The sequence below is a fragment of the Aegilops tauschii genome, chromosome 6, assembly GCF_002575655.3.
Source record: "Aegilops tauschii subsp. strangulata cultivar AL8/78 chromosome 6, Aet v6.0, whole genome shotgun sequence".
NCBI classification, from domain to species: Eukaryota; Viridiplantae; Streptophyta; class Magnoliopsida; order Poales; family Poaceae; genus Aegilops; species Aegilops tauschii.
The window spans coordinates 329,786,700-329,814,034 of NC_053040.3; the positions used below are offsets into that span (position 1 = coordinate 329,786,700).

Below are 27,335 nucleotides of genomic sequence, written 5' to 3' on the forward strand. Positions count from 1 at the left end.
TCCAAGTTAACTGCAGCCATAATATTACGCAAGGTAGCCAGTTCATTCTCAGCTACAAGGGATAACCGAGGAGCAAGATCGAGGTTCAGTTCTGGCGAATCCAGCACTCGTGCGACAGAGGTCGACTGCCTATTGGAGTGTGTGTAGAGAGGAGCAAACTGGCAAGCGAGAGTAGTTTGGGTGTCTGGGAGCCAAAGGTCATTCCAGAATGAGGTGGTGGTCCCACTCCCGAGTTTAACCGAGGTGATGGACCTGAAGAAGTCAAGATGTTTAATAATATCGCGCCACACTGGCGATGCGGATGAATCCCCAAAGGTCGTGAGTGGGAGACCAGCCATATTTGCTAACTAGGTAGGATGGTAGGATGCTGCCGGAGTAGAGTTAGAGTCATGTAGCTTTGACAGGTGTCGAAGAAGTAGGCACACATTCATGTGTTTGAGTGAGGAGAAACCTAAACCCCCGTTTATGAACGGCGCGCACACTAGGTCCCAGGCCACTTTGCATTGCCCTCCCATGGTTTTTTCTTGCCCCGACCAGAAGAAGGCCCTGCAACGTTTGTCAATTTCCTGAAGCGTCCCTATAGGAAGCAGCAGCGCACTCATAGTATAGATGGGTAGGGCACGAAGAGCCGCTCGGACTAGAATTGCCCTACCTGCTAAGGAGAGCAAAAGGCCCCGCCAGCCAGCCAACCTGCGGTCAATTTTATCGATCAAAAAGGAGAAGGCCGAGATGTTCAGTTTGGAGGTGGACAGGGGTAAGCCTAGGTAGGACTACGGGAAACTGGCGACAGCGCAACCAAGGATCGCTACGAGATTATGGGAGGTGTCTGAGTCTACGTGGATAGGGGCGAACGTGCTTTTGTGGAAATTAATAGTGAGTCCAGTGGCCGAGGAGAATTGCAATAGCAACTGCTTGAGGTGGTGCAACTGTTCCGCGATCGCCGGCAGCACGATCAACGTATCATCGGCGTACTGCAGTACCGGGCATGGGACGTTATCGTCTAGAGGGTGAGAGAGCATACCAGATTGAGAAGCATGAATGATCATACGCTGAAGAACGTCGGCGATTACCAGAAAAAGGTAAGGGGAGAGGGAGTCTCCTTATCTAAGACCACATCTGCAGGGGAACCACGGACCTGGGCGTCCATTTAGCAAGATAGCAGAGTTGGCGGTATCATTCAGAGATCTGATCCAGCTATCCCACCGCAAGGGGAAGCCTTTGGCTCGTAGGATGGCGGTCAAGGCGTCCCAGGAGACAGAATCAAAGGCTTTTTGAAAGTCTAGTTTAAGGACGATAGTAGGTGTTTTCCTTTTGAAGCAAGTTTGGACGATGTCGGTGGCATGGAGGAAGTTATCTGCAATGCCTCTCCCTCTAATAAAGTCGGACTGGCCGAAGTGAATAATATCTGGCATGAGATCCTGGGCCCTATTAGCCAAGCATTTCAAGGCAATCTTTACCGCGCAGTTTTGGAGAGAGACGGGCCTAAAATTCTCGGGTTGGGTAGCTCCCAGCTTCTTCGAAAGAAGCACAATATAAGCCTTGTTGATGCGTCTCAAGTCGGCCTTGCCGCAGTGAAAGTCATTTAGGAGATTGAGCAGGTCGTCTTTGACTAGATTCCAATTTGCTTTGCAGAAAGCGGGTCCAAAGCCATCCGGTCTGGGGCTTGCGTTATCGTTCATGCCCCATAGAGCAAGCTTAATTTCTTCGATCGTGAAAGGACGCACGATTTCCCTAGCCTGAGAGGCGGAGAGGGAGGACCCGGCCAACAGAGAGGGGAGATCGAAAGAAAAGGACGCCCGAACCGTGGTTCCAACTAAGTTTTTGAAGAAACCCAGCAGGATGCGCTCCTTGTCCACTTGAGAGGTGTAGGAGACTCCATCCACCTCAAGCGATTTGATTTGGTTTTTATAGCGAACGGAGGCACAGACGTGAAGGTAGGCCGAGTTTTCATCGCCGAGAACACAGTCTCTGATTTTAGCACGTTGCCGCCAGTAAGCAGCAAGACCAGCATTAAAGCGGTGTAAGGATAATTTGACCGCGGTCCGAAGATGAAGTTTTTTTTTTTGAAAAACAAATGGACTTTATTCAACGGAAATAACAGATACATTGTTTGTGAGGAATGGTACAATCTCAAACATAGGCTCCTCAAACCAATCAATGGTAGAAGAAAATCTAGCCAACCTAGCAAGCTCGTGCGCAACCTTATTGGCTTCCCTATTACAATGTTCAAACCTAGAGGTAGGAAAATCACATGCCAAAAAATAGCAATCATCAAAGATTGCCGCCGCCGCTCCTGCTGACCGTCCGCCGTTATTCATCGTTTCAATAACCTCCAAATTATCAGAATTAATAACTAGGCGATTGCAACCCGCACGTTGCGCTAGTGAAAGACCGAATCTGAGAGCCCAAGCTTCCGCTGTTAGAGCATCGATGCAATGATCAATTTTCCAAGTACCCCCTACAATAAACTTCCCTTTGTCGTTCCTCAGGACAGCCCCCGCCGTACCTTTAAGAAGATCATGATCAAAAGAAGCGTCAACATTAAGTTTCACAAAACCCACCGGGGGACGAATCCAACCCCCTCTTTTCATAGAAGCCCTTGGACTCGAAGCAACAACATAATTAGTCGTAAGAGCTTGTATCCCCATTGAAATCTGTTTTGCATCTTGAATTCTCTCCTTGTGCACTAATTTACGTCTTTCCCACCATAAATACCAAGACGTAATGGCAATCATCTCCCGAGTATTCTGGAACCCCATAATAGATAAATCTTGGTCGGGCATGAGCAACAAAAACTCGAGGACCGCCTCTCCAGCAGGATCAACTTCACAAGCTTGAGCAATGATCTCGTCTAATCCAAGCCTTCTCCAGACCTCTTTTGCCTTCTGGCACTGAAACAACATATGCTTTGTGTCTTCTAAACCAGAAGCACAACAAGGGCATAAAGGTGAAACTTTCATGTGTCTATTAGCAAGCGTAACACGACATGGAAGAGTACCATGCAGCGTCCGCCAAATAAAAAATTTCACCTTCGCTGGACAAGATAACTTCCAAATCTTACACCAAATTGGATTAAAGTTTGTTCGACCCATTCCATTAGTACGACGAAGTTTCCTTCCATGTTGATAATCCCACTCAACAAAATATGCAGATCGAACAGAAAAAATCCCACTCTTTGTATGACTCCAGGCAACAAAATCTAACATATCAAACTGAGGCAGAGGGATATCAAGGACCCACTGTAAATCAACAGGCCACAAGGTCTGTCTGATGAGATCCTCATCCCACCTGTTCGAAGAGGGGTCAATGAGATCAGACACTTTTGATAACAAATGTTGTCCCTTTGGAGTGATGACTTTCCTGTTAGCACAGTTAGGGATCCAAGCATCTTCCCAAATATCAATTTTCTGACCATTTCCAACACGCCAAATATAGCCATGTTTTAAGGTATTAACCCCCGCCATAATACTTTGCCATGTGAAGGATGATCCCTTTTTTAACTTTGCGTTCAATAAATCTCCATCAGGAAAATACTTAGCTCGCAAAATGGTGGCACACAATGAATCTGGGTTCTCAAGGAGACGCCAAGCTTGTTTAGCCAACATCGCCAAATTAAAACAATGAATGTCACGAAAACCCATTCCACCTTGGCTTTTTGGGACACACATTTTCCACCACGCCATCCAATGCATCCTTCTCTGGTTGTCGTCATCAGCCCACCAAAAATGTGACATCTCGTCAGTTATTCCTTTACAATTTTTTTTAGGAATTTTAAAGACCGACATAGCATAAGTTGGGATAGCTTGAACAACAGACTTGAGAAGAACTTCCTTGCCTCCAGTGGATAAGAGTTTTTCTTTCCATCCGCTAATTCTCATAACAATGCAATCAATCAGATATTGGAAACAATCAGTCTTATCTAACCCCACATGCGCAGGCAGGCCCAGATACTTATCATTGAGAGCTTCGATCATGATATTTAAAATTGAGCAAATTTGTTCTCTAATGTCCCCACTCGTATTTGGGCTAAAAAATATGCTAGATTTTTCAACGCTCACCATTTGTCCAGACGCAGCACAATATAAGTCCAAAATTGATTTAAGTGTCTCCATATTTTGTTGATTAGCTTTCATGAGGATTAATGAGTCATCCGCAAAAAGGAGATTTGTGATAGTAGGGGCCTCTCTACAAACCTTGACTCCTGAAATGTTCCCAATCTCCTCCGCATGCGCCAAGAGAGCAGTAAGGCCCTCCGTGCATAATAAGAAAAGGTAGGGAGATAATGGATCACCTTGTCTTAAGCCCCTAGTAGGCTTGAAACTTTCAGTTTCTTCATCATTAATCCGTACCCTATACTCAACAGTAGAGACACATTTCATAATAAGATTTAACCATCTCTCCTGGAAACCGAGTTTCAACATAATTCCCTTCAAAAAAGGCCATTCGACTCGATCGTAAGCTTTGTGCATATGAAGCTTGATAGCGCATAAACCCTCTTTTCCCACCCTCTTATTTTTAATAGTATGAAAGCTCTCATAAGCCACTAAAACATTGTCTGTAATCAATCTACCAGGCACAAAAGCACTTTGGGTTGGGCTGATAATATCAGGTAGTAAAACCTTCAAACGCGCCGACAACATTTTGGAGATAATTTTGTATACCACATTGCAAAGACTGATAGGTCTAAACTGGGTTACCTTCTCGGGTGAGTTGACCTTGGGAATCAACACAATCGCAGTATCATTCCAACCCGGTGGAATTGTACAAGTATTCACTGCTTTCAAGACCTTATCCACCAAATCATCCCCTAGCATGGGCCAAAATCTTTTATAAAAAATAGCATGAAGACCATCTGGCCCCGGAGCCTTTAAATCGCCAATATCAAAAAGAGCCTTACGAACATCATCAGCAGTATAAGGGGCGAGCAGAGCACTATTCATCTCAGTAGTCACTCTACTCCGGACAAGAGACAAAACTTCCTGATTTGGGTATAAAACCTCCGATGTAAAAAGATTGGAGAAATAAGTCCGAAGATGAAGTTCAATGGGGGAGAGCATGCGGGACTCTTCAATCTTGTCTAGAAAGTTGATCGTGGTGTGGCAGTTTTTGGCCAAAGTGGTGGGGAGACGAAAGCTAGCCGACCACTTCTTGGCCATTTCTCGAGTTCGCTTGAGGCGCAAGGCAAGCATCCCAACCGAACCCCTTCCTAGGTGCCGGGACCCTACGCTGGCCCAGTTTGAAGCCACCCTCTCCCGGAAAGAGGGGTTAGCTAGAAGAGCATTGTTTAACCGGAAGATCGATGGATTTGGGATTTGAGTAGCCGTAGAAAGTTGGATTGGGACGTGGTCCGACGTGGATCGAGTGGAGGAGGTGAGAGCGCTATCTGGGAAGTGTTGGGCCCAGGCCATGTTAACTAATGCACGGTCTAATCGAACTAGAATGGGAGCGTCCTGTTGGTTAGACCAGGTATAGCATCGGTCGAGGAGGGGGAGGTCTTGCAGTCGCATGGATTGAATCGCGTCAGAGAAGAGCATGGCCTCAATCGAGTTGAAGTTTGGGGAAGATTTATCGGAGGGGCGAAGGATTAGGTTAAAGTCGCCAATGATAGCCCAAGGACCGGGAATGTCCTTTTATTTCCTCTCATTTAACTTTCAAAAAGTTTCAAATTTCACTCATTTTCACACAATCAATCATACAAACAATCACAATTATTTAATTAATTTAACATTTCAAAATTTAAATTTTTGGGATGTTACAATTTGTTTTTAGTTCCTTTTTCTTAAAAAGGGCAAAAGCTTTGTGTTTCATTGCATTGATAGAGAAAAGAGTCATTACAAGCCCCAAGAAGGGACAGGCCTGACTTACAACAGCCCAAGCAAGGCCACACCCAACGCACAATACAACGCCCCTAGACCCTAGTCGTAACTTGTTGTTTTTAATTTCTTTCCATGGTAATTAAGAGAAACATTTGTGAGAAAGCTACGTAATAGATCGTCATAATTGCAAACTAAGTAAACGTGAGAATAATTCCACCCTACTACAAAGAAAAAACTACGAGTGTGGACACACGAATGATCTTTCCATCGCAATTCGTGAGACCTTTACATGGTGTGACGATCGAGCGCGAAAGCCAAGCATATGCATGATGCATGCAGGTACAAGGCATCTAGTGCTTTGCTGCTTTTGCAGTAATGGTTGAAACTAGAACAGTGGTTCTTCTTCCTCCGGTCTAAAGTTTAGTCATGATTTTCCTAAGCTAGCTACGCCCTAGCAATAGCTATCTGCGTGTTCATCACTAGAGGTGGTGAAGCTAAAGCACTTTGTTTCCTTCTATTTTCTTCTGAGGGAGAAAAGTGCTTTATTCCACGGCTACCCTAGTCAGTCCGACGTGTTTTCACAGTATTTTTAGTCGAGCAACATGCGTCGATTCGGATCGATGCTGAAAGAGAGCCCTTTTGTTATGTTATTACATCTATAAATATCTAATTATGCCGGTACGCTTACGTAAGAAATTCCGTCTTATATTCCGACACCAGAAAGGAACTCCATGTGTAGTCAGGAAAGGAGAGATCTTATTCACTGCCCGTGCATGTTTGGTACCTATAAACTTAAAAAATGTAAGCTCACTTTCCGCCAGGCAACGGTGAAAACCCCGAGCCAATTGCCAGAACCGCTGCATCAGTGCATTAGAATTGCAATTCTGTAGTGGTTGCCACTAAGCAAGCACAAGGCTGAACAAAGGTAGAAGAGAGAAAAGGCATATTTTTAGAAGGCCCTTCAAGGTGGGAGCTTGACCCTACCTGAATACACAGACTGATCAAATCAAAACCCTCGCGCAAAGGAGCCACGCCCTGCAGTGGCAAGTGCGTGCGTGATGCAGATCTTTCAGTCGACATTTTAATCATCGATCGAAAGAATGTTTGCCACCACAAACATGAGCCAGCTTTCCACCGCGTGCATGCTCATCCATTTTGCATCCACTGTAGGAAATCCAGCAAGTAGTACATATAGTATCCAGCGGCATGTATGCTCATCCATTTTGCATCCACTGTAGGAAATCCAGCAAGTAGTAGTGCATATAGTATCCAGCAGCATTCATGCATGCAAGAAGCAAAGCTAGGTTTAACTATATATACCCCGGCCTGTCGCGATCATGGTTTGTGCTAGATGTGTAAACTGAAACTGCTAGGAGAGGATAAGCTGCTGAAACAAAATCCAGGGGCGAGCCTTGGCCCTTGGGCCATGCGTAAAAGAGGGGGGAAATGCATGCATATACTCCTACTGGTGAATGGTGATTGCTTGCACACGAAGAAAGGCACAGCCTTGCTTTTCCACGTACGCCAATAAGGCCGGTGAGAGGGAAATGCATCTCTATCCAACTAGGGAGAAGAGGGCTAGAATAGCGGGCGGGCGGCCGGGAACAGGAGCAGACAACACATGCGCCCGAAAGAAGGCAAGGCACGCACTGAAATGGAAAAGAAGACGGCCGGACAGCAACTACACGGGATACTGGCTAGCCAGACCACCACCGGACCGATAATGCGATGCGGATGCAGAATCTAAGCACTGATTGCGGTGAGGGGGTCAAAGGTTCGCCGTCCACCCACACCAGATTCTCCACGGAGTCGACACGACGCTCAGAGATTCCGGCCGCATCGATTCGATGCCACCCGGAAACCGTTTCTTTCTCTCTCCCAGTGATATAGCTCCCTAAGAGAGAATCATGGCTAGCTAGCTAGCCACGACTATGGACGGCCAGGGTAGTTTGTTCCTCACCCCGACTCTCTGGCTGGCTGTTGGTACGCGCAGGTCAGGGCCGCATTATCACGGTCATGGGCCTGGCCAGCAGCAGGAACAATGGCCGCCTGTGGACCTAGCTAGCTAGAGAAACGCATGTGGTAATCATGGAGATGGAGAGCACAACAAGATCCGTGGGTTGTGGCTGTCCGCCGTACGCAAGTGAGTGCCACAAGAAGCTTAGCTGATGCTAAAATGCTCGATCGGGCATGCCCGGTCACTCGGTAAGGTTTCTCCGTCGTAATTATTCCGCGTAAAGCAGCAATCAGCTCGTGGCAGACAGATGAACGCCAACGGTCATGGAAGTGAGGAGAGCCGCGAGTGCGCCAGGAGGTGGCGAGCGGACTGATCATTCCATCAGATCAGGAGGAACTAGCTTGTCGATATGATCGCTCCCAGTTTCTGATTTTGATTGGGCCACTCAAAGTGCCACATATATTGCAGCTACACCACTACTGTCTGCAGGGAACTATATATCCTGTTTACATAACTACTCCCTCCCTCCGATCCAAATTAAACTGACGCAGCCTCTATACAATGTCAAATCATCCGAATTAAATGACGCAGCCTCTATACAATGTCAAATGTTGCACATTAAGGCAGGGTGTTTATTCTCATCTATTGTTTATACAAACACACTGACAAGCATCCAAGCAACAATTCTGGTACATGGAAGATTTGCGAATAGCAGCACCACATCTACATTCAGGTAGATATGCACGCTCTAACTTTACAGCTGAAGCAAAGGTGTCCCTCCAAGATAAAAGAAAACCTTCATGTACACATTCACAAACCAACCCAACTGAACAACTTCAACAGAAGAAAGCCCCTTCAGACATTCTACTCCTTCGTCGGAGGTATTGTCGTTTCATTGTCAAGTGGGTTCGGCTCTATAGTCGACGCAACACTCACACATTCAGAGGTGAAAAGTCTTTCTATCATCCTGTTAACGTCCTGTCAAATAAATTCAAGGCATCCTCTTCTCCATTAGGAGTTTGACACCGTTGCCCTGTCAAAAACCTCAGGACAACTATAGCATTCATCTTCTCCTGCCATATCCTTGGTAGAAACCACCAGCGGCATGGTGACGCCGAGCGCCTCCCCTGATCCAACCATCCCAATTGCCCCGCCCACCTGATCTAATACTGCTGCCGGTATTGCTCCCTCCTTGGCCCCAGTTCCCCATTTGTGACGATCCGCCATTCATTTCTTCCTCCTCCCTCTCGTTGTATTCAAGGATCCTCCGCTTAATGTTCTGCTTCTCCTCAAGCTCGGCAGCTTCTTGCTGCTTTGTGCTCTGTACAAGAGAGCAGTCGCCAGGGACGAACATCTGCTTCGTCTGTTGCTTGTGCCCTTTCTTCATTAGCACCTTAACACGCACCTTGCTGCCACCACCAGCATTACCACCCTCTTCATCCACAGTTTCTTCTCCACTCTCTGACTCCACAGCCCTTGCATCCTTTGAACCTTCAAGGACATTCATTGGTACCTTCATGTTCAAACTGGACCTGGAACGCACCTCCGATTTACGTGACTCCAAACTCTCCTGTAGAAGGGCTTTCAGCTCTCGGTCAAAGTCTTCTTGCTCCTTGGGATCAACCTGCACAACCTTTTGCCTAACCTCAACACCCTCATCTTCATCAGAACCAACAGGCATCCCATCGTCCTCATCATCACCTTCGTTCTCCGATGCATCATTTGATTTCTCCTCAGACAGAAGATCTTCTTCATCTTCATGACCACCAATGCTGCCACTATCTGAATAGCTCTCACTATCTGCGCCTTCTCCATGATCCTTACCATTTCCCTCGGCTCCATTCGCTGAACCCCTGCCATCATCATGTGGCTGCCTTTTCTGAGATTCATTGTCCGAGTGCCTTTCACTCTCAGGTTTCTCTACTGAGGCCGCACGCTCGTGTTCTTCGAGTTCAGCTAATGCAGAGTTAAGTTCATCTATTGATGAATATCTGGTCATGTTTGGTCGTAGCTCAGCAAACAAATCCTGAAAGAACATATGGATGAGCTCACTGAAGGATTGTGCAAGTAGAGCTATGGAATATATTTGATTCTACATTAAAACTATCATGTTGACTTTTCTTTTAACTCCTAATACAAAAACAACAGCAATAAAACAGCATTTATTGCCTTATTACAAAAATAATAGGTTCATCTAAGATATTGCCCTGTTTCTTTTGTATAGCATTTACTTTGGAACATGTGCCTTGTGCCTTGCTGCTGCTACAAAAGTCAAGGCTCGACACCATACATTTATCATTGTTTATTTTGTTTTACTCATTCTATTTTTAAAAGATTAATAGCATCCAGAAGCCAAAAGTTTTTGTAGAGTGTTGTTCGACATTCTCTAAGGGCAAAAAACGGCCTAGCGCACTGGTATGAATATTTTGAATGGTTCAGGTCTTTGCTGCCTGGTTGCAAAAGGAATATCAAATATAGCATGCAATACGATAATGTTCGAACACACGTCGTTTGTTATATGTGTGCACTCTTATAATTTTCAACAAGGTGGAGCTGGCTTTCAGAACGAGAGCTGGCTGTCGCCGAGCTCAAACACAAGCAGTGGGCCCCATGTTGTCGCTAGCTCAGTGCTGCTGTGTTCTGTTCTATGAGATATTTTAATCCGTAATTCACCTCATGGGACTTGGGAGGTCTTTTTCGCTACTTAAACATTTGAGCTATCTTTCATCAGCTAGTTGTGGGAGTGGGATAGATGGTTGATAGAGACTTGTTAAGTATTGGTTATGTGCTAGCCTGGGTTGAGACAGTCAGGTTTTAGCTCAGTAAAATCCGTTTTGCCGCTGTTTTTCAATGAAAAATAAGGTTTCAGCAATATGGGTATACTAATTTAGTTCCTCCTATTCCTTCTTTTTGGATTAGCTCCACCAATTCAGAAAAAGCAAAGTCACAAAGGAGCAAGATCCACATGGTTCCTGATTCTCAGAAACAAAAGGGTTGCATCATCTACTAGGTATAAAGTTGTAACCTATATTTGACTATCAAGAAGTCCACTGATCTTCATAAGCATGATGATATTTATAAGCATGCAACATTGTGAATGTAAAAATGCAAGTCCTGAATATTCTCCTATCGGTAAGTGCATGGATCTTCAGATGCCCGTCAAAAATATATTCAACTATCAACAGCTCGACTGATCTTCAGATGCACGTCGAAAACATTCCTTTGGTTAACTATTACAAATGTGAATGCTATGATTGCTACAGTAAAGTCTTTTGACTCGAAGGATCGAGTCTTTCTTTCTCATTATCAAATGTAGAACCTACAAGATAGGAACTTTGCTTCGGTAGACACCCCCTAGAAAAGTTTATGGATTTCGATGCAGATTAAAGATGGAGATTAGAAGGTATCCCTTTAATAAAAAAGGATAATATAGTCTTTTGTATCCAAATCAGTCTATCCAATACGTTTGATCTGGAGGCTAATATGGTGATAGCCTTTTTAAGTAACTTTAAGATTCATGCAAACTTTTAGGACCCGAATATCCAGCAACGTCAGATTTTTAGACATGGCAAATCAAACGTTTTTCATGGCAAATTATGTTCGTCGAGGATGGCAAGTTTAGTTGGCGAGCATGGTAAATCCGTCTCAGTTCAATTTTTTTCCAGGAAATTGCCGTGCTGCGCAAGCGAGAGCTACATGCACCGGGCTGCCCAAAGTGGTCGGACCCTTCCCCGGACCCTGCGCAAGCGGGAGCTACATGCACCGGGCTGCCCTAAATTGCCGTGCTTGCAAACTAAATTTGCCATACTCGTGTCAATATAAATTGCCATGTCTAAAAATCTGACATCAGACTTTTAGCATTTTCGAATTTTAACAGGGGGGGTATCAAGGCAGAAAAATAAATATTCTTGTCTACCAACAATAGAAATTTAACTGTATCCTTTTTTTGCAAAAAGAAATTTAACTGTATCCATATTAGAGGGAATGGTTATTTCTTTACTTTATAGCTCAGCAATTATCACTGTTAAAAATCTCGTCCGATTTAATCAGCCAGTTAACCAATTTATCGGCCGATTCACCTATTAATCCCCTACTCGCCAGTGCAGTTACCAGTTAACGATTTCCTGAACATTGGCATTTATAATGGAGTAAGCTCACAGAATATTTATGCATGTTGGCAAACTGTTCACACGAGAAAGGAACTAACAGAAGTATTTATGCATGTTGTGAAGTTATACATGAGAAAGAAACTAACCTGAATGTCAAACTCTATGTCAAGTGGTAAGGGGCCTTTCATAATAATGTATCTTTGAAAATGTAGCAAGAACTTGTCAAGCTTTCTTTTGGATGAGCCTCTAGTGAAATAGTGGCCACAAGTCTGCAGAAGTGTTATGATCAACCTGATCCTGAAGCAATCTTCTGGTGGATCCAACACATCTTGCTGTGCAAGAAAGAAATAGAGAGTGATCATTCTCAGACATGCGCTTGCAATAAGTAATATGATAAAAAAGAGGAAATTAAGGTTAATGTCATCAAATTTCTAGGGTGCAAATAGGTATCACACATAAGAAATAATTTAACAGTTCTTTATAATTGACAATTTTAGATTGTGCCGTACATAACATGCAATCACCTTTTGCACTTTGATTTGAGCACTAAATCAACATGACATTTAGTAAAAATTGATGCCACTTTTAGTATTCTAGCACTATTAAAATACAACATCAAATATAAATGTCTTAGCCAGGAAAGGAGACAAGTTTGCTGTGAATAGTTTTTCTCATTTTTTGTACCCTTAAAAAAGAATGGATTTGAACTTAAAATTTTACACATAGACACACTAATTTGAGAAGTGCATTTAGAAACCTTTGGGGGAAATGATTTTGGTGTCTGAACCAAAAGCAATTACATGAAGGGTAACTGCAGAGGATATGCCGACTTATAGCCAAACCCAATAAATCTAAGTAACACTTCTATCAACATCTAAAATTATTACGAGAATCACACAAGTCTTCACATGCCAGCATCTGAACCACATTTCAACGATGATAAGGAATAGCACCGGAAAATGAATTAAGGTTAGCAAGGATGTAAGTGCTTACTTCATAAGTCCCATGACCAAACATAATGATAAGGTATAATGTCTCAAATACAACTGAGGAGTCAATATGCTTGTAGCTGTACAGCTCCCCAAGAAATCGCATGTGTGCAAGTCGTCTTTGTTGCATCGCATAGTCATTCAACTCCAACCCAACCCTTATCTCTTCTAAAACCTAAATCAAATTAGATAAATAAAATTAACTCAATTGGATGCTAGCTGATTGCACCTTCTCCAAAATAAACTAAATACAGCCATTCTCGTAGGTCAATAGGTACTCTCGAAAATAGGTAACTTTGCCTGCCATCGACATGTGAGTTTGTCACATATATGCTTGTGCAATGAATGTAAATTATGTCAACCAGATTTTTCTTTTGGTATCAAAAACATCATTTAAGGTATCAATTATAGGAACTGACCTCATCTACCACTGCAACAGCAAAGTCATCATGATAACGGCTAAGCCCAGCAGTGAGAAGAGCAATCAGGTGAACTTGGCTGTACTTTCCCTTGTGAACCTTTAGAAAGCACTTTACAAGGTATTGCTGGCACTCTACCCAAGGTAGCTTTCGTAACTGGCGAAGAACATGCTCAACACTTGATTTGTCGAGATCTGAGAAAAGCAGCTTCCTTATGTACTGCATAGGAAGAAGCAGCATTGTTCATTATTGCACTCCATAGATAAGTGAATTTAAAGGATCAGAGAAACAGAAATGGTCAGAGAAGAAGTAAAATCTTACTTGATACAAAGGTGGGCGAACTTTTGAAACTCTCGCAGATCTTTCAGGTGGTTTACAAAGGTAGTAGGCATTTTCTACAAGTGTACTGTGGCGCGGATCCAGATTCTTAACATTTTTCAATCGCATCAGTATCTCCAGCATGTTAGCCATGCGGATTGTAGTTTCAGGTGAACGATATAAAAAACGTCCGCATGTCTCAAGAAGGTTGCAGGCCACGTCAATATTATGATGACTGAAATCATCTAGGCACGCCTGCAACATTAAACAATAAGCTTTCTCTAAGCAACAGGTGGAAGTGCAAAAAGCCTAGAAATTACTACTCCATGTATAAGACAATACCTTCAAACAACTAAAAACAAGAGCCGCTGGTGCAATTTTGAATTTGCACAATTCTCCAATAAATCTTATATTCTTTATTTTTGTTTCAATGTTGATCTGATCCTGTAAACAGAACAGAGAAGAATAGTTAGTCACAGTACATCAGTTTATGTAGATATCCTGTCCCCCTGGATTTAAACTCCAAGATTCTCCTAATTTAAAGGATGTGGGGGAGGTCCTGGAGTTGTTTGATCCATGAATTACTGTTTATAATGATGTTAGTATCTTAGCTTAGATTCTAGACATAACAATAAATCGCAAATATTGTCAGGGATAGAAAGACAAATCAGTATGATATGAAACAAGAACTTAGCAATGAGAAGAAAAAAAAGCAAAGAAACTAAGAGTTACTATGATCATACCTTTTTATTTATTAAGAAGTTGAACTCCTCTTCAAGCATGGGGAGAAGCATAGTAGGGACATCTTTCATACATGATGACAATGTGGCAATCATTCGAGAATAATAAGGTAAAAGCTCCAGAGAAGTCCTTGGAACACTGAATAAGGCCCGCACAAGTTTTTTCCGGCTTGCTTTAGAATTCAGGTAGCAAAACTCAACCTGGAGAAACCAAAGTAGCTTGAGAATGATAATGAGCCTCTGTGAAAAGGACAGACAATACAGCAGGAGTAAATACCGTCAATTGATCAATAAGATCACGGCTCACACATCCTGGCAACCTCTGTAGCAGGTTGTCCAAACTTCCACCATCCAAGGCTCTTACTTTCTCTTTATCTTTTTCAGTTTTCCTGTCCAAATCCTTCTCTTTCGATTTTTCTGCCTCTTTTCCCTTGTCCTTTTCTTTTTCTTCACTATCTTTCGCTACATCATCTGCCTTTCCCTCAAGTTGATCTTCAGTGGCAGAAGAAGTCTGAGCATTATCATGCACTTCAGTCTCTTGTTCCGCATTCGACTCCTTCAAAAAGAAGATGCATACAATGATTTACTGCTGAACCCAAAGAAAAGAATAATGCTTACCAAAAGAAAATAGAAATTACCTTTACACCACTTCAAAAACAAGCTATATGTTATTCATACTTACTATCCAGAAGAAATGAGAAGAGGATGTACTCAAAATGTCAGACAATTATCCAAAAAGGAAAAGATCAGTTCTTAACTGCTGATATGTTGCAAACAAGCAATATAATCACAGAATGACATATGGAATCTAACAATCCAGTTTACACCGCTTCAAAAACAATTCAGTTTATAAAAGAAAGAAAGGTATTATAAAATCTTCTCGGACAGTGCCAAGTGAACTGGCAGAATGAACTGCTTTTAAGGTATCAGAATCTTACACTAGATTGTTCACGGCCCTTAGCATGTTGCTCATTCAACTTCTGTTCAGCCTCTCCCAATAAGACAGCAGGTACAAATGCTCTGCTCAGAAAGTAGACTATGTAGTTTCAGAAGAAGAATTTGTAAAATAACATAGTTGGCAAGCTAGAGAATTGGCGATAAAATGAAGAGGAACCTTAGATCAGGTAAAGATTCATAAAAAGTCTTGGTATCGTCATCATCCCAAATAGGTTCCAGCACAGATGGTTCTTTTCCCGAAGAGGGGGTGACATCAGTTCCAGTAGTAACCCTTGTTGTATTCCCATCATCTGGCATCACCGGAGGCTGCAAGTCAATAGCTTCAGCTAACCTGCAAAGGAAAAGGTTGCAGATCCTCATTAATCATACATAAATAGTAAATACATATTCGAACGAAAAAATTGGCATACTATTAGGCAAAGCATTAACAATTATTCATTTCTAACACATCTAAAAGATACAGCTAACTGAACATCTATGGTCTTTTGCAAAGCTGAACATAAAATAGTATTAGCTTTAAATTAGTCGAGATGTGTCCTCATTTGCTTAATACTTGTTTTCAGTTTTTCAGGTCTTTCCTTAGAAGGAAATATGAACTAGGAAGAAAATATTGTTTGAATTTTCATAAAGAAAGAACCGATAGTAGACTACAGAATCAAAAGGAAATCTCCGCTGAACTTCTCAGGTACGTATGAGGGAAGCCGACCCTATCAACACAGCTAATGTTGTCTCCTAGTTGTAGTAAGCATGGATGACTCCCGTTTTAGTAAATACAATATTCCCATATAACCATATTATTTTGTTACATTATCAAGGATATAGGGCATGAGAGGTAAGAACCCAGTGGTGGCATAGTATTGCTGGAACAACAAATTCAGCTAGTAAATTACAAGGGTCAGACATGTGCTTATGTGTTCTATAACCATACATCCTTAGGAAAAGGGCATATGCCACAGTGTTCAACCTACAAATACCAGAACTAGACAAACTGCAAATTATGCTGCTACGAGTAAACACAGAGAGGTTAATAATAGCATTCTCGAATAGATACTCACGAGGATACACCACGTAGTAACTGATCAAAAGACTTTCGGAGCTTCTCATATGAAGCTGTGTTCTCATCACTTAATTCACCTTTGGCACTTAAAACTTTTGCATTCTCTGCCTCCATCAGACGAAGAGACTGGATATGGTTGCGTACATGCACAGAGATATCAGAAGATAGTTAAAGGATAACAAATAGAAAAGTACAAAGTAGTAAACAGAAAGGGTGTAGTAGTTACCGCATTTTCTGATTGTAGTAGTTCAGACACAGCATCATAGTAAGAGTTCAAGGCTTTCTTGAAGAATTTCTTCTGATCAGCAGTAACATTTAAGTCCTTAAAGAACTGCATCAATCAACATTTTATAGGTAGGTTAGCTCAGTATGGGCACTGAAACATATCAGTCTTCTGACCAATAGGTGGCATATAAGTGCAGGAATGGTGCACTGGTAGACTCCTGAGAATAGTATATAGAACAGCATAGGATGGTGAGCGCAGGCACATTTATCACTCATACTTTCATGCATGCAGGTCCATCCCATGCTTAGGCTTGTGCACCAATGAATCAATTAAAGTACCTGAGGTTCCCAACCATTTTTCACTTAAGGCAGCCATCTGCTTTTTAAAAGCCTAATCTGTGTTAGCCCACTTTGCCATTAGTTGGAGACTCATCAATTTAAGTGTTCACTGATCATTTTTAAAGGCTGCAAACATTATGTGCACTTACTCAAAACAAAATACAAATGTAACTTTGGGCTAAAGGATGTGCCTAGAACTCAGTAAGAGCAGCTAGCTCTACTTATTACAGTTGAAGTCAAATGTCATGATCATTTTTACTGAGACCATTTTATACCTAATTAAATTATTTTGGCACTTCAATCTCTTACCTCATCATAAGATTCATGACCATGAGACCGTAACCCTATAAATAACCTCCCTTGACGAACAAAGGAAGAGAGAAGAGACAGATTTGTCTGAGTTGCTTCCCGGTCCTTCAAATGCTCCAGTGATGTAAGATCTTTTATAATGTTTACAAAGATACTAGCATCTTCAACTATTCCAACAAAGTACAGTTCAATCAGTAGTTTCAGGGTGCTTCTCTTCTTCATAGCTCTTGAGTTTTTGTCTGTATCCAAATCATCTCCAGATTTACCAGGCACGAAGACCTTCAGTAAACCTTGTATAAGGCAAGGAGAGAAGTCCTTGTATCTTTGATGAAGCAATGAGCAAACCTACATTACATTGCTAGAAGGGTTATAAAACACATAAAGCCACATAGAAGTGATGTATTTGGAACTTGACATGTTCATCATCAAATAAACCTCAAATTCTAAAGTGCCGTGATGAAGCCATGTAACAGCAAGATCACAATAAGCCAAAAAAAAACTGAAAACATATGTGTTGAATGAGTGGCTCATGTACTACTGGCCCAGGAGCCCCAGGCCCACACCAGAGTGGTGGCTGACCTAGTTCAGGTAGAGCTCCAGGCAACAGAGAAGAGAGCCGCCAGAACCATCGAGCTACAGTGTGTTGAGCTCCTCACCCGTTCCACATGGTATCAAAGGACAGGGCGGCAGAGGAGGCAGAGCGATCAGCGGGGCTATTCTGCCACGCGGTGGCGGCGGTGCTGGCCTCGGCTGACACGGCAGAGGAGGCACACCCGGCGGAGGTCGCAAGGGAGGACGCGGTGCGGCTGCGCGCGCTGCAGCAGTGGAAGGAGGCTGTGCACGTCGTTGAGCTCGACGGACTCATCCAGAGGGTGTTGCAGGAGCTGCCGCCGCGGCCGGCCGTGGAGGAGGTTGAGGCGGCGCGGCTTGGGCGGCACGCGCAGGCCACCGAGGTGGCGACGGCGATGGTGGCGGCCATGGTGCGGGAGCCAGCAACGGCCAGGCTGCTAGAGAAGGCACGGCTGCCAGGTGCTGGTGCTGCTGCTGAGGTGGTGCACGCAGCTGGCGCTACTACTGGGTGCCGGTGCTGCTGTAGGAAGAGGGGCGGGAGGCGCTGTTGAGGGTGCTGCTGGAACTGCTATTGCTGAAACTGTTTTGTTGCTGCTGCTGCTGCAATAGCCGCAGGTGCTCAGGCTGCTGCGTGCGGCTGTTCGAGGAGGAAAGGAGGGACTAGCTGCTGCGTGTGGCTGCCTGGGAGGAAGATGGCAGGTGGTGAGGTCGTGGATATGTTCAATAACTTGGCGGTGGAGGATTCGGTGAGGCCGGATGATGGATGTTCGTGTGAAGTAGAGGTCATCGAGGAGGAGAGGACTGTCGTGGCTAGCAAGGAAGTAGAGGAAACGGGTAGAGGACCGGCAGCGACTGTTGCTACCGCTGAATACCAAGCAGCACCAAGTTCGGCTCATTTTATCTGTACAAATGAAGGTGACACTGAAAAGGCCACAATTGATGCTCACAGAACTGATCCGGAGTGGGTTCTAGACTCTGGTGCTTCTGAACATGTTGCAGGTGACTTCAGGGAATTTGAGTCACACGATCAGCTCGCTCCCTCTCAAAGTGACACGATGTGTACTGCTGACGGAACATCGCAGCCTAGCAAGCACTGGCGGAGCTAGGTTAAATCTTTTGTGTGTGTGTGTGTGTGGGGGGGGGGGGGGGGGGGGGGGCAGACAGAAAATATAGATGTTTGGGGGGCCAAAAGTCTATATTTTTTCTAATCTTTCCTTCCATTTTTTTTCTTTCACATATTTTACTCAGGCTGGGGGGGCCTGGCCCCTGCAGCACACAACATAGCTCCGCCTGTGCTAGTAAGGGTATTGGGACAGTTCAATGTACACCTGCTATTAAGTTATCTTCAGTCCTACATGTGCCAGCTTTCCTGGTCAATATGCTGTCTATGAGTGCTCTGATCGACTAGGTGGACTGTAGGATAACACACTTGACAGAGGACTGTGCTTGATTCAGGACAGGCTGACTGGAAGGGGGATGGGGACTGGAAAAAGGCGTAGGGGGCTGTCGTTCAGGGACCGTGAGGGGCTTGGTCAGATTGGCAGCTTTGTGTTTGTGGCAATTGTGGGAGAAAAGGAATCCTTGGTGACGAAACATCACTGTAGAATGGGGCATGTATTGTTTGATAAAACGTACAAGTTATTTCCTGATGTAATGAATGGAGTAGATAAGAACAAGCTGAAATGTAATGTGTGTGAGTTTGGAAAACACACGAGGACGTCTTATGTGAGTAAGGGACTTGGGAGTATATCCCCATTCATGCTTATTCACTCGGATGTGTGGACAAGTCATGTGGTGTCGGTTAGTGGTGCAAAGTATTTTGTGACCTTTATTGACTGCCACTCACGTATGACATGGGTCTATTTGATGCGTCACAAGGATGAAACTTTCCAATGCTTCAAGAATTTCTACGCCTATGTGAAAAATCACTTCAATGTTCAGGTACAAATGATAATAACTGATAATGGCACTGAGTATGTGAACAAAGTGTTTGGGACTTTCTTATCATAGAAAAGGATTTTGCATCAAACCTCGTGTACTCACACTCCTCAGAATGGAGTGGCAGAAAGGAAGAATCGACATATTGTAGAGGTTGCTCGATAGCTGATGTTCACTATGAATGTGCTGAAGTTCTTGTGGAGTGAAGCTGTGATGACCGCGACATACCTGATCAATCACACATCATCGAGAGTACTGGGTATGAAGTTATCTCATGAGCTACTACTGGGAAAGAATGATTTCTAGGTTCCTCCCAAGTTGTTCAGTTGTCTGCTTTGCCAGGGATCACAGGCCATCTGTGGGCAAACTGGATCCACAGGCTGTCAAGTGTAACTTCATTGGGTGTTCTTCTGGGCAGCGAGGCAACAAGTGTTGGAGACTTGGAGTCCTTCTGAACGGAGGACATTTGTGAGCATGGATGTCACCTTCAGGGAATCCGAACCATTTTATGGTGAGAAAACTGGTCTTAGTGGCTTATTTCAGTCTTGACCATACCCAGACTGAAGATGGGGAGAGTGACGGTCGCTGTGGTGGTGCTGATTCAGTGTTGCAGCAACTAATTGAGGGTGATATTCTGGTACAGCGAAGCGAGCAGCAGTCTCAGCAATTGATAACACCACCGAGCTAAGGACCGGTTTGTGACTGATGGGGTGCCCAGCCAGGCAGGCAGTGCTCCTGCCTGGATTGGTAGTTTGCCGAGGTGGACAGCAGAACAAGAGGAGCAGCTCAAGGTGTATTCGAGGAAGTGAGGTGATGGTGTTGCACATCAGGGGGTAGCAACTAGATCAGCCACAGCCTAAGTGTATTCCCGGAGGCGAGGTGATGGTGTTGCACATCATGGGGAGCAACTAGATCAGCCACAGGCGGAACAACAGGGTAGTACTGATGTGATTTCAAGCTCCTCTGATGGGGATCAGGCTGAACATGAGTCAGTGGCTACAGAAGGGTTAATTGATTTGCCAATTACTTTGAGATAAGGTATTCGAGCAAAAGCAGGGATACCAGAGGAACGATATGGGTTCGATGCCAGTGATATTGGAAAATGTCTCCTATGAATCATTATCTCCAGCCTACAAAGTATTTGTTGCTTCTCTTCAGTCTGTGTCAATTCCGACTAAAAGTAAGAACAAAGGAGGACTAAAAATGGTGCATGGTCATGGTGGAGGAGCTGGAGGCTTTTTGCAAGAACAAGACATGGGTACTAACACCTCTTCCAACAGGAAAGAAGGTAGTCAGCTGCAAGTGGGTATACATTCTGAAGCAGAATGTAAAAGGAAAGATTGATAGGTACAAAACAAGGCTTGTGGCGGGGGGTACAGCCAGACCTACGGCATTGACTATGATGAGACCTTTGCTCCATTAGCAAAGATGAACACTGAGGATTCTGATCTCCTGCGCTACGAATTTCGGGTGGTCTTCACATCAACTTGATGTGAAGAATGCTTCTTGCATAGGGACCTGCAGGAGGAGGTCTACATGGAGATCCCACCTAGGTTCTCTAGGTCTGAGACTGCTGGCAGGGTATGCGGGTTAAAGAAAGCTCTTTATGGTTTGAAACAGTCCCCGAGAGCATGGTTCAACAAGTTCAGACGTGTTGTATGTAATATGGGATATGGGCGGTGTAATGGTGATCATACACTATTCTACATACATGGAATAGGGAAAATCACTATACTTGCGTATATGTGGATGATATTATTATCACAGAGGATGACAAATAAGAAATTACAAGAATGAAAGAGTGTTTCGGTAAGGCCTTCGAAGTCAAAGATCTGGGCCGACTCAAATACTTCACGGGAACAGAGTGGCCAGGTCTGCCAAGGGGATTGCGCTATCACCGAGGAAGTATACTTTAGATCTGTTAAGCGATGTAGGAATGCTAGGATGTCGGACAGCCTCAACACCAATTGATCAAAACCACAAAGTGATAGCTCAGTCAGGAGAGTCAGTAGATTAGGAGAGATATCAAAGATTAGTTGGGAGGTTGTTGTACTAATTTCATACACGCCCTGACATTGCTTTTGCAGTAAGTGTGGTAAGCAGATACATGCATGAACTTAGGAGTGATCATCTTGAAGCGGTGTACAAAATTCTGAGGTACTTGAAGTAACAGGAAGTAACGGGTTGTTGTGTCCAGGTCGACTGTAGAGGCTCAATATAGAGCTATGGCTCAAGGGCTAAGTGAGATGTTGTGGACAAGAAATTTATTAGAAGAATTGAAGATATTGAAGGCTAGTTGTGTGAATGTGTGGTGTGATAACAAATCAGCAATCAGCATAGCAAACAATCCAGTGCAGCATGATAGAACATGCGAGATAGAGCTAGATGCTGGGATCATCAAGATAGAGCATGCGAGTTCAGGACAACAGATTGCAGACTTCTTGACTAAAGGATTGGAGACTAAAGAATGCAATACGTGTGACAAGATGGGAATGATAGATATCTATCGCCCCTCTTGAGGGGGAGTGCTAAATGGGTGACCCATGTACTGCTGACCCAGGAGGCCCAGGCCCATATCAGGTCGAGCTCCAGGCAACAGAGAAGAGAGTCGCCGGAATGTTCAAGCTACAGTGTGGTGAGCTCTTTCCATTCCACAATATGCAACAGCACGACGTTGACCAATAAGTCCAAATGAAATGACTGAGAACATATGCAGCAACACGGTGTAAAAGATATCACTAAAGCAGGAACATGTCCTATTATGTAACCCAGAGGCTTGAAACAGACAAGTCTAATAAACAAAAGATCTTGCTCAAGCACAGAGGCCGGCTCTATGACACAGGCATATTTGCTTATGTACTGAGGCGAATGCACATTACTATCATCAATTACCTGAACTGCAGCTTGTATATCAGCAGAACGAAGTTTAGCCTCGCAAATATAAGAAACTGCTTCACTGACAAATTTGCTCAAGTTCACACTTTTCAACTCATCCATTAATCCATCCTTTTGTTCATCATTTATTGTTTTGAGCTTCTTTATGACTGTTGTATTTCGTTTAATACTTGAGTCAAGAGTCCTCAGGTAGTTTGCATCTGAAATTAATGAATAATGTCAGATCATAATGTTGCCGCAGAAACATGTGCATGACTTGTCAAGATCAGAAATTGTCTACTCAAAATTATAAATATTAATCTGAAGAACCAAGAATGGAATGAAATTAAGTAAAAGGGAAAAACTTGACTATGAAAATGGAGCAGCTGAGTAACTACTAGCTTATTTTTATTGCTATAAGGCTCAAAAAGCTATGCATATAAACTACAGAGATTTTCTGATGCCCCATCTGCAACAGAAGCTCATACTGAGATGTTTGTTGTAGAGGAAATTAGAACCAAAAAATAACAAAATTAACATGTGATCAAATAAGAATAGCGAAGCTAATAGATGATACACATAAATTATACAAGTTGTAAGAGTGAGATTGGGGGAACAACTTCCTTTATCAACATGGCTGAAAGGCAAGTAGAGAGGAAACAAAATAGGCTTGTTCAACCTGGGACTGAGATGCAGTTATATTACTTAATTTAGTCGTGTTCTACCTATAATATACATATACATATGCATCTGCATTGGACATAAATTCACACAGTTCCTCCTACGTCCATATGCCTTTGAAGTTGCAATGAACGCGTTTTGGTTCCGTACCCCACCCACCCCCCCCACCCGCGCGCGCGTGCGCGCACACACACAAAAAAAGGTATTTTTGTCCTTTCATTGTAATTGAAACGGTTGGGTAACCACCCAATGGGGTATCTTTGCGATCCTGCCACCAGAACGGCCATTGCGACCATGGTTCTCAAGTCGCGCGACTAGTCGACGAGTCGCAAAAAAATGTCGACTCATGACTCGAGTCGCAACTGCAGGCTCGACTTTTTCCAAGTCGCTACCCCAGAACAACTCATCGTCTCCAAAACCATGATTGCGACGCTGCCGCTGGGATCCACGTGTGTCGTCTAGGACTGGGTCACTGGGATCGAGTGAATGCAAAAAAAATATGTAAACATAAATACGGCTGGGCGTGCCAGGCTGCAGCGACGCAAGCGCTTGGCCAGCAGCCGACCGCATGCTCCTCAACATCCCAGGCGAGCGTCCCGGACATAGGCAATCTCACGAGCGTCATGGCGGAGGGCTTTAAGTAGGCTGCGTGTCCGACGGCAGCAACCTACACTCCTACAGACACCGAGGCAAGAACGGCGAGTGGCCTGGCTCTCCGATGCCTACCACCAGGGAAGGCCGTGGGGCATTTGTGTCATGCCTCACGCGGCAAGCCAGATGATGCAAACACACATCCCAGGGTCCATAGTGCGTCCCGGACCACGCGGTCAGCCACGCGGCGAGGCCATGGGCGTCATGAATGGCGGCAGCTGCGCGCATGGCAGAGTCCGTGCCGACAGTGAATCCGGAGACCATCGTGAGGCCACGGCCCACGGGCGCCATGGATAATGTCAAAGCCAATGTAGGCATCGTGGACGACGCCAATGGCGACGAAGCATGTTGTATTTAGATCAGCGGTGGATTTGGGAGAGGAATACCCGTGGGCAATCAAACGGATGATCAGGCTTTCCATATATATAATATTTTCATGTAACAAAATGCCCCTTTTTAACAAAGGGGTAAGTTCTAAGCTCCGTCGTCGATTTGCCTCGAAAACTGTATTTTAAAGGAGGGTGTAGCGAAGCGCAACCGGTATTGAACAGCCTCATCCTACTCACCCTCTTCATGCACATTAAATTGCCCTTAAGCAGAGCTTCGTGGACAACTTGCAGTTGGTTTGTTGTGCTGTGCTCCGTTGTGCCATCTAGTTAGTTATAGAGTCTCAATACATACTAACTGGGTAATTTTTTGCTATCATGGTTATAAAAGAAGATAGTTTAAACTAATTGCCTTATCCAGAAGCAGGGATAGAGAAGTGCTTCTAGGAATCCAACACAATGTCAAAAGGAACCTTGGTTTACTATAATAGTCTTGAACACTACTACATAGGGCTCGAGACATAATTTAATTGGTAGTTTGGTACGGCACTGGTTTAGCAATTGAAGTGCAAGGAGACAATGGCAGGAAACTCAGTGTCTGCAACATCTACACTATCACTCAAGAATATAGTACTCAACTGCTAACAAGAATAAGAACAAAGAATGTTTGTGGCACTTCACTTGACCTCTTTTGTGCAGTGCACGTGCTATACATCTATATGACTTTAAGCAAATGAATTTCACGTGTTCAAATGGAACAGAACTTGCTTGGGCATGTAAAATACTTTGTTCCTGCCAGTCAATACAACGAGACGCAAAGCCTTTGCACTTTCTCAAACAAAACAAAAAAATAAAACGTAACTTTCATCACAACTTCTATGGAATGGCCATTAATGGGAGAAAACGATGACTACCTGGTCTCTCAGGATTTTGATTGTTTCGGCGAAGGGCAATCTTTTGATCCATTAGTCTTTTGTATTCTTCAATGCGAGCCTCCTGCACAAAGTGACTTGCAAAGTAAGAAAGCTAAGATACCAAATGTAAAGAATCACATGAGTTGTGAATCTTCGAATAAGATCTGTCACAAAACCCTAGGAAACATACCACCAGAACTGTACTAAAAATCCAATTTGAAGAAACAATTTCGAGTTATAGAAACTGGAAACCTACAAGTAGCAACGTAGCAATTGTGTGTGCAGTGCTAAGTAAACTGCGTTTCACGGCGTAGATAATTTCTGTTGGTAAATAACAACCTCGCCAAATCTCAATGCTAATCAGAGGTTCCTCGCAAAAGATATTGCTGGCAGTGGCGTGTCAGGATTACCTCATCTTCCTGTTTGCTTTGGCGCGCATCGTCATCCTGTTTAGTGTCTGTGAGGTTCTCGGTCTGACTGCTCTCCATTTTTATTCACAGCTACGACGAGACGGGGACAGGGGCGGATCTAGATGGTGCGCCGGGTATGCACCTGCAAAGCCAGAAGTTATGAAGGTCGGTTGGATTTAACCAATCGCTGGATGAAAACAACCTCGTACCTCAAAACTCAATGGGCAGAGACTGTGGACGGGGTGGAGACGCGATGTCCCCTCGAGGAAGAACGGGAACGGCGATGGCAGCGACGCGCGTGAGAGGCCGGGGTGTCGGAGGTGGGAGAAGGCGTCGGGGAGGGGGGGGGGGGGGGGGGGGGGGGGCGTGGGACTGAGCCGTCGGGTGTGAGGCGGAGCGGGATTGAGGCGTCGGCGGTGACGCTGAGGTACGGCACGGCGGCAGCTGCAGAAGAGATTTGGAGCCGCGTTGCTAGGTAATGACTCCGGGCGAAGAGAAATGGCATCAGAAGAGTATTACGCTAACTGTAAACTGTTTTTGTTTGCAGCAAGTCATTTGCTTATGCACCTGACTCACTCCGTCCGGAGGTTCTAAATACTGATTCCAGATTATTATTATCATTATTTTCTAAAAAGATAACCTCGCATAACTGACCTACATTGATCTGAACCCTGTTTTTTTTTTCGGGTGATCTGAACTCTGTTTAGCTCGACAAAATTGCCTGATTTGCTTGCCGAGCCCTAAAGCACACCCGTGCAAAAAAATCATTTAGATGAAAAAAAAAGCCTCCAGCAGCAGCCCTATAGTTATATTATATAGTGTCGAAAAAGTTTAGGTCCTGCCCAAAAAACTGCTACAAGTGATGCATATTTGCATCACCGCTAGCCGCCGACGCAAAACCAGAAATGACGCGACAAGAGCCCCAACCGTTGAAACTGAAAGTTGTTGTCACCGAATCGCCTCCAGCCACGACTGCTGCCAACAACTAATACGTCGTGGAAGGCATCTCCGACGCGACCACCGCAGGCCACCAGTTCATCATGGAACGCATCTCCAACTCGACCACCAACGCCGCCGACCTCCCTGTTGCCCTCGTTGCACCCACAATCGTCCCACCTGTGGTTCTCGGCGGTAGTGCAACAAGATGAAGGTCATCCACTGGCAAGCTTGTGCCATCACGAACCGTCGTCGTAGTCATCGGGGATGCGCCTAAGGACCCCATCGTCGCCGCTAAGGCTCCGGCGTACGCGAAGAAGGTCATCGGGAAGAGGTCGCCACAGGAACCATCGGGCATGGTTAAGAAGAAGACAACAGCGACGACCCTGCCGCCACCGATCCCTTCCACGACGGCAGTGGCTCCTCCGGCACCGCTTGGGGCCTCTTCCCCTCCCCTCCCATCGTCATACGCGGACAAGTTGACGTCACTCGTCGCCACGACCCCCGGCGTCCCCAACGTCTTCGGTGAAATGACCGGAGCTAAAAATTTCCTTTTTGGTTTTTCAACTATTCTTATGGGATTTTACAATTTGTATGTAGTTGTCATGTGATGTGTGTGTATTTACTTCAAATTTGATGTATGTGGTATGGATGATGGATTTTTGGGGGGAAATACACTTGTGTGGAGGTCGGTGGTCGAGGTCGAGGAGAGGAAGCTAGGCTAGGAAGAAATAATCAAGAGCATCGAAAACGAGCAAAAGCTCATGTTCATGACTTCATGGACACAAGTACTCTCGATG

The 27,335-nt window shown here is 44.4% G+C and overlaps 1 protein-coding gene across 1 annotated transcript; it reads right to left on the reverse strand.

The window, feature by feature from the left end:
- Positions 1–8,328: 8,328 nt before the first annotated feature.
- LOC109766485 (regulator of nonsense transcripts UPF2) lies at positions 8,329–26,142 on the reverse strand. Its single transcript, XM_020325265.4, has 17 exons — positions 25,809–26,142; positions 25,600–25,741; positions 25,190–25,271; positions 22,636–22,838; positions 17,236–17,580; positions 16,589–16,693; positions 16,361–16,488; positions 15,463–15,636; positions 15,287–15,368; positions 14,626–14,904; positions 14,352–14,549; positions 13,951–14,052; positions 13,612–13,863; positions 13,291–13,509; positions 12,876–13,046; positions 12,029–12,214; positions 8,329–9,799 (listed from the first exon to the last, which is right to left on the reverse strand). The coding sequence occupies exons 2-17, from the start codon at positions 25,675–25,677 to the stop codon at positions 8,837–8,839; spliced, it is 3,567 nt and encodes a 1,188-aa protein (XP_020180854.1). The 5' UTR covers positions 25,678–25,741; positions 25,809–26,142; the 3' UTR covers positions 8,329–8,836.
- Positions 26,143–27,335: the final 1,193 nt, after the last annotated feature.

Bases quoted from the DNA above. Each gene is read 5' to 3' on its own strand.
- LOC109766485 (XM_020325265.4), bottom strand. From the start codon at position 25,677: ATGGAGAGCAGTCAGACCGAGAACCTCACAGACACTAAACAGGATGAC. The intron at 16,694-17,235 runs GTAAGAGATTGA...TGATTGATGCAG, and splicing joins GTCATGAATCTTATGATGAG to TTCTTTAAGGACTTAAATGT. The intron at 12,215-12,875 runs GTAAGCACTTAC...TTTCTTGCACAG, and splicing joins TTGGTCATGGGACTTATGAA to CAAGATGTGTTGGATCCACC.